Below are 12,976 nucleotides of genomic sequence, written 5' to 3' on the forward strand. Positions count from 1 at the left end.
GTGTGTGTGTGTGTGTGTGAGTAAATATACATATACATACAGAATCAAACTTGTCCCTCAACATTTATGGAAAATGGTAAGGGGATAGGAAATATTTGTCATAACAATATTTGTGATATACTATGTGAACCATCTTTGAGATATGTTCCATGGCACTGTGTGAACCCTGAATAAAACTTGAGAGTTGATACAATAGCCTAACACTTAGTTTGCTTGTTTAGGCCTGACGATGTCCTAACACCTGGTATATCATCTTACAGTATTTTATACACACACACGTGTGTGTTTGTGTGTATACAAACATACATACATACATATATATATGTGTATATATATATGTATATATATACACACACATATATATGCACAAATAAGTATACGTATTCATACACTTACACACTCACACACATATGTATATATACTATAATATACACACATTTTACTCCCCTTTTTTATTTATCAATTTCTGTTACTTTCTATTTATATTTCATATCCATTTCCAATCACTGGAAATCTTCTCCATCACCATATTTTGCTAAGAAAGTCTTAGAAGTTAAGTATATAGATACCCTCACCCCAACCTGTTATGTGTGTATGCATCCCATGTACTGTTTCTGCTTATCTTTCGTGTGTAGAAATGAATCTTGTGAAAGTGTTTGAGAATCATAAAAATTACGTTATTGAAATTAAGTTTAATTCTGTGTGCAAATATATTTATATAATATATAGAATATAACACAGATCAGCTAACCTGCAAAAAAAAAACTGATCTGAAATAAAAGATAGATGCAAATTAATTTACTACACTAAATTGTATTTGACTGTGAATATTAAATTCTCAAACGCTACCATTCAAAAATATTAATAAATATCAACAGAATATGAAGAGTGAATTAAGTAGTAATATTTTCAACATAAAATTATATTACATATTACTAACTACCATACCTGGTCTTACCTGAGTTTATTAATACTTGATACAAATATAATCTCATGAAATAAATATGTTTTGGATAAATTGCTTTTAAAAAAAATTATGTTGATAACCTACAGTTCATCCAGGAATGTTGATTCACTAAGAATTGACACATCCATACCTTCCGAAAGATGGTTCAAGTTGTCATGTTTCTTCATACTTATCCATTTTGTTATTGCAAAATATGTAGAAATTATGCTCATAAAAGATTATGCACTTGTTGGAATTTTTTAAAAATCCACTTCTTGAAGCCTTTGTTACTATATTTCTGTTGAAACATATTGCTTTTATCTTCAACAAATTTTGAAATTATTGAAGAATTTAGTCAAATAACTTAATTGTTATTAAGCTGGTGTTTGGAATATAGGTTAACTTGGAATTTTGATCTTCATCTTTTACATATTTCAGTCATTAGACCGAGGTCATGCTGGAGCAATGCCTTGAAGAATTTTGGTCAAACAAATTGAACCCAATACTTTTTTTTGTTTTAAGCCTGATACTTATTCTATTGGTCTCTTTTGATGCACTTAGCTACAGGGATGTAAACACACTAACACTGATGGTCAGCCAATGATGGGACACACACATACAAGTTTCTGTCAGTTTCTGTCTACCAAATCTACTCACAAGGCTTTGATCAGATCAAAGCTATAGTAGAAGACACTTGCCCAAAGTGCCATGCAGTAGGGATGAACCCGGAACCATATTGTTTAGAATTAAACTTCTTACCACATACCTGCAAATTATATATCATAGAACTGGGAGTGATTTGGGGTAGGTTGGTATGAAAGGAGTTAATGTGTTCTGTATTCTGTAATTTCTGCTGTAGTTTGCAGTACCTAACAGAAATATGCAATTTCCATTATTCACTCTCTCAGAATTGACTATAAAGGAATGGTATCTCACCTCTTGAATGAACTCTTCTGGTGAGGAGACTATGATGGTTTGCTCACATGTTGCAGCACCTCCATAGTGAACTCATTCAGAAGGCAATAGCTCTCTTTGGTTTGCATAAGTGGAGAGGTGGTCAGCTGAAGATGTGGCTTACAACAGTCAAAGCAGATACGGAACTCATTTCTGGCCCTTGAGTCTTTGGTATTTGTCGCTGTAATCAGGAATGGCTCCAACACTCTGCAGAATTGGCCACCTTGACCCATGACATGATGAACTCTACAGCAGCCAGCTTGACCCTTCCAGAGTGAATGCCGTTACAAGACAAGAAGACAAGTGTTGCTTGTAAAATAAAATAAAGTAAAATTTAAATGCTTGAAAGAAGAAAAAATAAGAAATCCCCTTTGTGCTCTCCCATAAAACTTCTATGACTGCAAGTAATTTATATTTGTCAAGGAAGTCTTGAGTGGTTGTTGGTTGATGTGATGGTACAAGGTATGAAGGTTTAAAAACTGTTCACTTACATTGTTCTCACAAAAGAAGGGTTCACAAAAAGTGAGTTAGGTTAAAGGCCAAACTCACTATCTTTTATTCAATTTTCATGTGCCTCCTTATTTATGATTATGAATTAGAATGATGTGTGGTGATTAAAAGTGTATGGGGTCATTGGAATGTCATTCAATTGAGTGCATAGAGTAAAAGATGCACCTAGAAAGTTCCCCTCTGAGGTAAAAGTTCAGGTAAGCTTAATAGAAAACTAGTAGTGGCCCATGCATACCAGCCTCTCCTCTCCATGCTGCTGATGTTATCCAAGGGAAAGTCAAAGGCCAATACAGCTTGGCACCAGTGACATTTCTACAGCTGAGTGAACAGAAGCAACAGGAAATAAAGTGTTTTGCTCAAGAACACAACACAGAACAGTCTGAGAATTGAACTCATTACCTCATGATTGTGAACCCGATGCTCTAACCACTGATCTGTGCTCCTTCACAGATGCATAGAGAAGCCTCTAGTTTTCTGCATTGTGAAATCACAGCTCCAGCATAATGGGGCATGGGTTAGAATGCCGGAGGAAATAATCACAGGATACATTTTTGTAGGCAAGACCAACCAGTTGGTGGACGCATTAAGCAAGATAGTTGATATTATCTATAACTTTGATTGATCATGTTTAGGGATCTAGGTAGAACATTTGGTTGACTGCTGCTTTTGATAGCACTCTCTGGAGGACATGTCTGAGGATTATGCGCTTGTGGTCCTCACAGAAATAGTAGGAGGGTGTGAAGATGAATGGATGGAAGGAAAGATTCTTCATCAATTGTTAGTCTTCTTCACAACATGAGAAATAGTCCATTGTATGAAGGATTTGTCATAGAAGTGTCTCCTAGTCATCAAAAGAAATATTCATGAAATTTAGTGAAATAGAATGGCATTTGAATTATGTTACTCCTGCATGATCAGACCTACAACAAAAGGCATTCTAGTTATGACCATCCCATTCTTATCTCAAGCATTGCATATCTAGGATTGCATTAACCAATGTGACCTTCTCTCGTTTGTTTTCTCCGAAACAGCAATTTAATTTGAGAGAGACTTGACTGCCAATTCTAACTCATTGAATGATAATACAGAACCATAAATGTTTATAAGCTGAAGATGCTGTTTTTAAAATATTGTGCAGTACAGGAAGAGAGTTAAATTTATAAGCTGTTCACTTCAATTCATATGACTTGATTACAAGTGTTCCCTATTCTTGAATTAAAATAAAGGGGTAAAAAAAAAAAGAATTTTTTTCTTGTCCTTTTTATTACTTTAACTAGAGATTAAAGGTTTATCAGATTTATATAATATAATGATAATTTTTATTCCACATTTACCCTATGCTGAGAGCACCTAGTAACTTTAGATAGATAGACAGATAGATGTGCGTAAGTTATATTATAATTCTGCTTGTTACTCAGTAAGTCATGTGTGTTATGCACTGTACGATAGGTATCACTAAAAATTGGCATTATTATTAAAGCAGCAACTGGCAGAATCATTACTGTACCTGACAAAATACCAAACAGGATTTATTCTGTCTTTACATTCTGAATTCAAATTCCACTGAAGTTGACTTACCCTTTTATCCTTTTAGGGTCAATATAGCCGACTTTCCACCTCCCCTAAAATTTCAGAACTTGTGCCTCTAGTAGAAAGAATTATTACGACAGTGAGCTGGCAGAATAGTTAGAACACTGGACAAAATGTTTTGCAGCATTTCTTCCAGTTTTATGTTCTGAGTTCAAATCCCACTAAAGTTGACTTTCCCTTTTATCCTTTTGATGGTTGATCAAATAAGTACCAGTTGGAGCTTTAGCCCTCTCCCCAACATTTCAGGCCTAGTGCCTATATTAGAAAAAAGATTATTGTTATTCTCATTACTACTAGCAGAAATCTCACCCACCAGGCAGTTTTCTGCTGGTTGTTATGATTTTGAAGAATTATTTCTCCGTAGAATTTTTATGCAAATTACTACATTTAGTTACCACTACAAAAGACTTGACTTGATTTTAGAAAATGTGATATTGTCAAAGGAAATCTTGATTCAAAGTAATTTGATCAAACTATAAAGGTAAGTCTGAAAGATTAGAGAAGGTGATTTAAACCAATGAAGAAGTTTCAATCCTTATCAATCTTATTGCTTTTCAAATTCTTACTGTTTTGGAAAATTTGGAGTATGAGTGTGTGTGTATGTTGGTATATTCAATACAGAAAAGTAATTTTTTAAAAATAATTATATGTACATTCTGAATGAATATGTAAAGTGTATAAGTTTTATCTATGATAATATATTGGCAAAAGTGACAGAATGCAATCAACTGCACAGCTGAAACAAAAATCCAAATAGACATGTATGGGAGATAGGTGCATGCAGCTTATAGACCTCATGCATCAATATACTACTAGAAGAGTGCTTATCTACAATTAGCTAGCAAATTGTTTGGTGAGCTGGTGGAAAATGAAATGCATTAATAAATAGAAGATTGCTGAAAATAGACACTTTGTCTGAGAATTGGGGGGGAAAAAATGAAAAATAAATTGTTTTTCAGAGTGATGAAAATCAGATGGTGAAGTTGCTATAGTGACAAGTTATTTATTCATTTATTTACTGAATTGTTGATCTCTCTCTCTCTCCCATTTCCCCTTCTCTGTTTCATACTTATATTCATTTTAAAATCATTTTCATTTTTTTCCTTTTCTTCACCTATTCATTTCTATTCATGTGTCTAAGTGCTGTATCAAGTTTGGTTTGGCAGATTTCAGATTTTAAAAGTAAGCCTTACAAAATCTGCTTAGTAATATAAGAATGATTTATATATTATATAATTTTATATATATATATATATATATATATACATACATACTTACACACACACACACACACACACACACATATATATATATATACACACACATACACACATACATATATACAATATAGATAGATATTTTACTACTTCCTCTATTTTTCTAATCTATTGTATGAATTTTGTCATTGAATTTTATAGAATTTTATTTTATCTATGTTAAAAGTTACATTATATTTTATGGAGAAATAATTTTATACAGGTGTTATTTGTTGTGGAGAAAATTACGCTTTCAGAAAGATGTTTTCTAAAATAGTACTTTTTTTTTTACATATATGTATTTACGATAAATGAATAACTTTATATAGGTGCAGCCATTGTTGTATGACTTAGAAAATTTGCTTCACAACCACATGAATCAGGCTTCAATTCCTCTATGATACATCTTAGATGCCAGAAACTGAACCTGGAACTATGTAGTTAGGAAGCAAGCTTCTTACCACATCGCTACACCTGCACATATATGTATACATGTATATATATATATGTATATATATATATATATATATATATATATATACTAGCAGTATCACCCGGCGTTGCTCGGGTTTGTAAGGGAATAACTATATAAGCATTTTTAGAGAGTTATAGCCCAAAAATAGCAAAAAATGCATTAAAAATGGAAAAAAAATTATGGTAAATTTTTTTTTTTAATCGTTGACTTATCGTAGACATTTTTAGAGAGTTACTTCCCTTATATAATAGCGAAAAAATGCATTAAAATGGAAAAAAATGATGGTAAATTTTTTTTTAAATCGTAGACTCATTGTAGACGCACGCTAATACCCAGAAGGGCTCGATATGAATCACAACTATAAGATACCCGCTTTTGGTTAAACTGCACTGCAAAATGTGGGAGTAGTTAGGAATCTAAATCGTAGGAGACAGACACAACTTGACTTTTATATATAAAGATATATATATATATATATATGCATATTGGCCTTGTGCCGGTGGCACGTAAAAAGCACCATCCGTTCGTGTCCATTGCCAGCCTCACCTGGCCCCCGTGCCAGTGGCACATAAAAAGCACCATCCGTTCGTGGCCGTTTGCCAGCTCTGTCTGGCACCTGTGCGGGTGGCACGTAAAAAGCACCCACTACACTCACGGAGTGGTTGGCGTTAGGAAGGGCATCCAGCCGTAGAAACACTGCCAGATCTGACTAGGCCTGATGAAGCCTTCCGGCTTCACAGATCCCAGTTGAACCGTCCAACCCATGCTAGCATGGAAAACGGACGCTAAACGATGATGATGATGATGATGATATTTGGGTACAAGATTTCACCAACAGTAAATAACATGAAGTATGAAAACAGAAGAGTTGAATATGCAAAGAACGAGAGAAACAAATGGAAAACAGGACAAGTAACATAATGAACGATCCATCATCAGTTGTCAGCTGTCTATCTACTCATTTTGAGCATTGAATGACAATATGAGTCTTCGAAGGCAGTTTCTCCCATAAGTACCAAAATAAAAATTGGGATTTATGAAGGGTCAAAGTTGGGAACAAAAACAGAACAGTGGAAACATACAAGGAAATCAAATGAAAACAAACATGGAAGGTAAAATAGTGAACGCTGGAGAAATATTTTCTTAGGCAGGAGAAAAGATAGAACAGAGAGATAGGATACATCTAGTCCTTAGGACAGTCTTGAAAGAAAAGAAAGAGGATTGTGTGTGGAAAAGAAAGATGGATGATGGTCACGTGTGAGCTATGGAGTGAGAAAGGAGAGAGAGAGAGAGAGCAACAGATAGAAAACAGTGAAGGGGAGAAAAAAGGTAATTAGAGAAAGGATGAGAGAGAAAATGATAGGGGAGAAAACAGTACAGCGTAGAGTCACATCAAAAAGATTAAGATAACTTACTTGGAAATGGATGTGTGCTGTTCAATCAAATACTAATATAAATAATAAATATATATATGCATATTACAACTGAATATAGTGTTTTTGAACATCTTGCAAACCTGACTGAGGCTTACATTGTTACATTTACATATTTGTTTTGCAAGGTTCTTGATGTGAAATCATGTGTTGAAACAGATGTTCTGTTGTAATATCTAATGTATGTGTTTAATTGACAAAATATGACCATCCCCAAGTGTAATGATCTGTTTCAGCACACGATTTCACATCAAGAATCTTGCAAAATTTATACATTAATGTAACATCATGAACCCCAGCCAGGTTGGCAGAATGTTGGAAAGCAGTATATTCTGTTATATATAGTGCATGACTTCACATCAAGAATCTCGCAAAACAAATACATAAACCTATATATATCTTTTACTTGTTTCAGTCATTTGACTGTGGCCATGCTGGAGCACAGCCTTTAATCAAGTAATTCGACCCCAGAACTTATTCTTTGTAAGCCTAGTACTTATTCTATCAGTCTCTTTTTGCCAAACTACTAAGTTACAGAGACGTAAACACACCAGCATTAGTTGTCAAGCAATGTTGGGGGAGGGGACAAAGACAGACAGACACACACACACACACACACACACACATATATATATATATATATATATATATATATTATATATATATATATACATATATGACAGGCTTCATTCAGTTTCTGTCTACCAAATCCACTCACAAAGCTTTGGTCGGCCCGGGGCTATAGTAGAGGACACTTGCCCAAGGTGCCACACAGTGGGACAACTCGGAACCATGTGGTTCATAAACAAGCTACTTACCACACAGCCACTCCTATGCCTGTAAAGCTATATACACACCTATACACACACACACACACACACACTCGTATGTATGTATGCATGCACATGCACACACACACACGCATGCTGAGTGTGCTCATGTCAAGAATGCCAGCAAGAATTGAATGTGTTCCAACACTAATAGTATACACTGTAAAAAAAAAGAAATAAAACAGTATTTATTTTCAAAATTTTTACTTTTACCAAAGTAGTGATAAAGACTATTAATTAGAGCACTACTTTTCTTAGGGGTGAGGATTGAAAAGTGGGTAGACAATTTGCCATGACAAATGAAATTAAGACCTTTGTAGCTCTTTAGCATTCATATTCTGTAAAATGTAATGCTTATTTGTTCACATTGTTTTTGAATTAATCATGCATTGTGCATTATTTTGTAGCTTTGAGATTCCGATGATGTGAGTGTTTATTTTTAGAATGACATCATAGGGTAGGTGTGAGATGCTAGATGTGGCCTGGCAGAATATTTGGGCCAAATAGGACCAATTTAAATGCTAAAGAGTTAAACTTGTCCAGTGCCATTGTGGAGAAAGAAAATTATAGGGATTTAGAGTCTATTTTGTCTTCTCCTTAACTGGAGCTGGGGAGGCAAAAACTGCACTACTGTTGGATGGTAGGGGACTTGGTATTTGGCAGTTTGAAAACTGCTGAATTAGGTGGTATTTTATTTTAAATAAATGAATTAGCATTGAAAAAAATGTAAACAAAATTTAAATTAAAACAAGAAACCATACCATATCATAATTTGCACAAATTTTAAATTGAAATATGAATATTCATAATTAAAAGAGATTTAAAATACATAAAGAATATATGAGTAACTGCGTGTAAATAAACAGATAAAAAAAAATATCAAAAAATACATTTCCATCACATATTAATATAATTAATGTAAAAAAATATTTCTCTAATGAGAAAATAAAATATTTCAATTAGTTAGTTAATGTACCGAAAAATATATATATATATATTAAAAAAACCCAGAAAATTTAAGGTCAACTCTGCTGTTTTTATTCTTTTATTTATTTTTTTTTTACTGGGTTAGTTATAGGAATGTAGTATGCTTAGAGTTGATTATTCAAGTTAATTATATTAATTATGTTAATATTTTTCAGACATATCTGTTGGTATGACAAATTTTAAAATATATATCTATCAATTGTATTAATAAAACCTAGAAGTAATTGTGGACATTCCAGTTGTATTGAATACTGTAAGATGGAATAATATATTTTTCTGGAGCCTTTGATTCTTCAGCTAGTGTAAAAAGGACACATTAGTAGTATCTAAAAGCTATGTTCTTCCATCTACCTTGTTTATTATTTTTCGCTTTATAATCATCATCAAGAAGTAAGCAATCTTAACTATGGAATAAAATCAAAAACATTATCCGTATTATTATTCTATAATTGTACATTGGTAAAGTCTTAGCAAATTTTGTATGGTTATTTGGAAAAAAAACTATATGATTTATCTGTCTGTATTTCTGTCACAACCTAAATGCCTATCTACATTATCTACCTAGCTTGCCCATCCATTCATCTATCTTCTATCCATCAATGTATCTATCTTTGTGAATAGATAGATATTTTGACAGTAAAAGGATAAAGAAACATTTTAACAATAAAACTTAGAACAACAACGAAATTTTTATTGCCTATCACACTATCCTATTATACCACATTTAAAAATCATGTGACTGCTTTGCATTCCTTTCAATACATAGGGCTCACTGTTTCTTTCCCTCTTTCTCTATACAATTGTGCAACTTCCTATCACTTTCTTTTTCACTTTTATAAGATTTACTTTTATTTCACTCTGCCACAACCACCATTAATTATCATAGGTCTCTCATGAGCTCTAGGACTTGTAAGGCCAAGATCTTAAACTGGTTTGTTTTTTATGTCATATAAATGACTGAGATTACAGCATTTTCCTCTGGCTGGGATACCAATGCACCACAAAGTCAACATCCCAGTCATTGCTGGAATTCATTTACAGCTAAGTGGACTGGTGCAATGTGAAATTAAGTGTTTTCTTCAAGAGCACATCGCACTACCCAATCCAAGGATTGAAACCATGATCTGACAATTGTGAATGCAACCCCTAATCACTAGGCTATGTTCCTTCACATCATTATCATAACTATAACATATTTTTCATGCTGGCTTATATAGTGTGAGCCCAACACACCATATGTGTCATTCCCATATCACTTCATTTGTGACCCTGGACACCATAAGACCTGTCCTCACTATTTTTCTATGTTACTTCAGTGACATTCCTCTGCTATAGCTTCATTTTATTTTCATCATGTCTCTTTTTTCACCTTTTGCATTTCTTGTCCATTTGCATCCAGATCAGTCGTCTTTTTTTGTCTTTAGGCATATAACTTTTCTATTTAAATTATTAGAATCTGTACTTAAATGCGTGCTTTGTCACTGTACATTGGAGATTCAGGAAAGTGAAGAATAAAATTCGTCAATAAGTCATTTTAACAGAAAATGATGGATATGTATAGTGATTAACTGAACGCTATTAATATTGTTTCGAAAAAACGTTATAGGATATAACGTCAGAGGTAGTCTATAGAAAGAGGAGGGATAAAGTAAAGAAAAACTAAATAAATGAGAAGTATATGACTATATGTATATTAAATAAAACCTTATAGACTAGGAAAAATATATATCTAGTGACTATATATATATATATATATATATAGTCAAATCGAAATATCAAGCATTAAAAAATAAGAATAAAGAGGACATCCGCACGAAATGTATTAGTTTGATAGAGTTTTTAATGTATTAGTTTGAGAGAGTTTTTAATGTTTTGAGCATAGCTCTTCATCTGAAAGGAAATATCGTCATTTGTCCATTTGCATCCAGAACAGTGGTCTTTTTTTTTGTCTTTAGGCATATAACTTTTCTAGTTAAACAGAATTAGTTATTAGAATCTGTACTTAAATGCATACTTTGTCCCTGTACATTGGAGGTTTTTTTTTACAGGATTCCAAAAGTACTGTATAAGAAGGAAATTTTTCATATACCAAGTTGTTGTTGTTTTTTACATGAGTAAAATAATATTTGATGGAACTAGCACAGCAAATTACTGTTTGTACTATAAACTGGAATCCAGTAATTTGGTAGGAATATATATACACACATATAAATATGTGTGCTATGTTTATATGTATATGTGTGTATACCACAACACATCATTATACATGCAGACACACACATATACACATCTTCACAAATTCATGCACACACCTATACAAATACTTAGGTGTATCTGGTTTCCATCTGTTTTCAACCTTGTGTGTGTTCTGCACCTATATTTTTCTAATCAAAAATATTTTCTTGTGAAGCAGTGTCCCAAATTATGTTGAGGAAATCAAATTAATGATACCAGCATGGGTTTGGTGATTTTGTTTTGCTAGTATCGTTCACATCTTGAATAGAAGATTATTTCATTTTTTTTTTCTTTCTTCTGCTTAAGCCTTATCTATTTATCTTTGGTTTTCTCTCCAGTATAATATTTCCTTTCATTCTTCTTCTTATCTAGGTGTGGTTGGCACTCATCGATTTTGCAGTTCCCGTGATATGGGCAAACAATGTCAAGACATTTGGTATGCCGATCATGAGCGTATGTACAGATCCTGCATATTCACTTGTACTGGTGACGCCTGTAATGCCGCAGAAACACTTTCAACAAAATGGTACCATATATCTGCAGGAATGATTTTGAGTCTTACCTGTATGCTTTTCACTTCAAATTTACATTAGTGTTTGTGAACATTTTTCATATTTTATAACTGTATATTTGAACTCTTCTATTGATTTCATATTACCATAAATTGTGAGGTAAAAATGTATTTTAGTATATCAATTTCTGATATACTATTGTCTCTTTTTGTAAATGTAAAGATAAAGTGTGAGCATATAACATCAATAAATGATTTAGATACACCTATGTGTAACTAAATCATTAAGAAGCATTAAGAGAGATTTCATATATATATTTTTTGTATAGTTTATTATATATGTCTTCTTTTTCTTTAACAATACATATGTTTTATACTTTGCTCTCTTCATTAGAATCATTTCAGAGAAGCAGTTCCTATCAAATATTAAATGATAATTAATCAAGTCAATTAATTTGTAGACAGTTTTGCTACTTTCAAAGATGGTAGTGAAACTTTCAGAAATAATTCATAGTTTCAATGTTAATACATGAGTGAGACTGAATATTGTGTGTGTGTGTGTGTGTACGAGACATAGTAATTCCAATGATCTGGATCAGTGTTTCCCAAACCTTCTCTCGGGAACCCTTGAAATAATTCTTTATCGCAGGGAACCCCTACATATAATTAGTATCAATCTTTATTAATGGTTTTTTTCCCCCTCTTTCATAAAGTAAAATTTCATGGGAGATTAAGCAAGTTATAAAACTGTTTTTGATAGATTTTGCACTGTGAAACCTATCAGTTATTACAAAAATATTAGAAATTCCATTTTAATTAAGTGCTTGGTTAGAATACCTTAAAAATTCTCCATTATGAGGTTATTTTCTTCATCAAGTTACCTTACAACATACAGCAGCCAGGATTTTCCTGTTTTAGGGAATAATCTTATATGTCCATATAATAATACTACAAACAAGAAGTAAAATTAAATGCAATGATGATTCAGAAATATATTTGATTATTATTAGCCATTTATTATCACCATTTCTGATGAAGCCCCTAGAATCCTCTCACAGAACCCCTAGTATTCTTTAATGGAACCTTAGGGCTCCTAAGTACCCTAGTTGGGAAACAATGATTTTAGCCAATGAATAATGCTGTCTTACATCTGTCTATGAATCAAGGACTTCCATTTTTGCTAAACCTTTGTAAATTACATCAACACATGTTATTATGTATGCTTGTGTTTACATTTTGAAAATTAGTG

General features: G+C 32.8%; 1 protein-coding gene across 1 annotated transcript in view; it reads left to right on the plus strand.

Annotated features, from left to right (window-relative positions):
• The window catches only part of LOC115230369, a 57,461-nt gene extending 44,760 nt beyond the window's left edge, over positions 1 to 12,701 (plus strand). Inside the window, exon 3 of the mRNA XM_029800575.2 lies at positions 11,589 to 12,701. Coding sequence (XP_029656435.1) covers positions 11,589 to 11,809 — 221 coding nt within the window. The 3' untranslated portion in view covers positions 11,810 to 12,701. The remainder of the gene's footprint in view (positions 1 to 11,588) is intronic.
• Positions 12,702 to 12,976: the final 275 nt, after the last annotated feature.

Source organism: Octopus sinensis, linkage group LG2 (genome assembly GCF_006345805.1).
Source record: "Octopus sinensis linkage group LG2, ASM634580v1, whole genome shotgun sequence".
NCBI classification, from domain to species: Eukaryota; Metazoa; Mollusca; class Cephalopoda; order Octopoda; family Octopodidae; genus Octopus; species Octopus sinensis.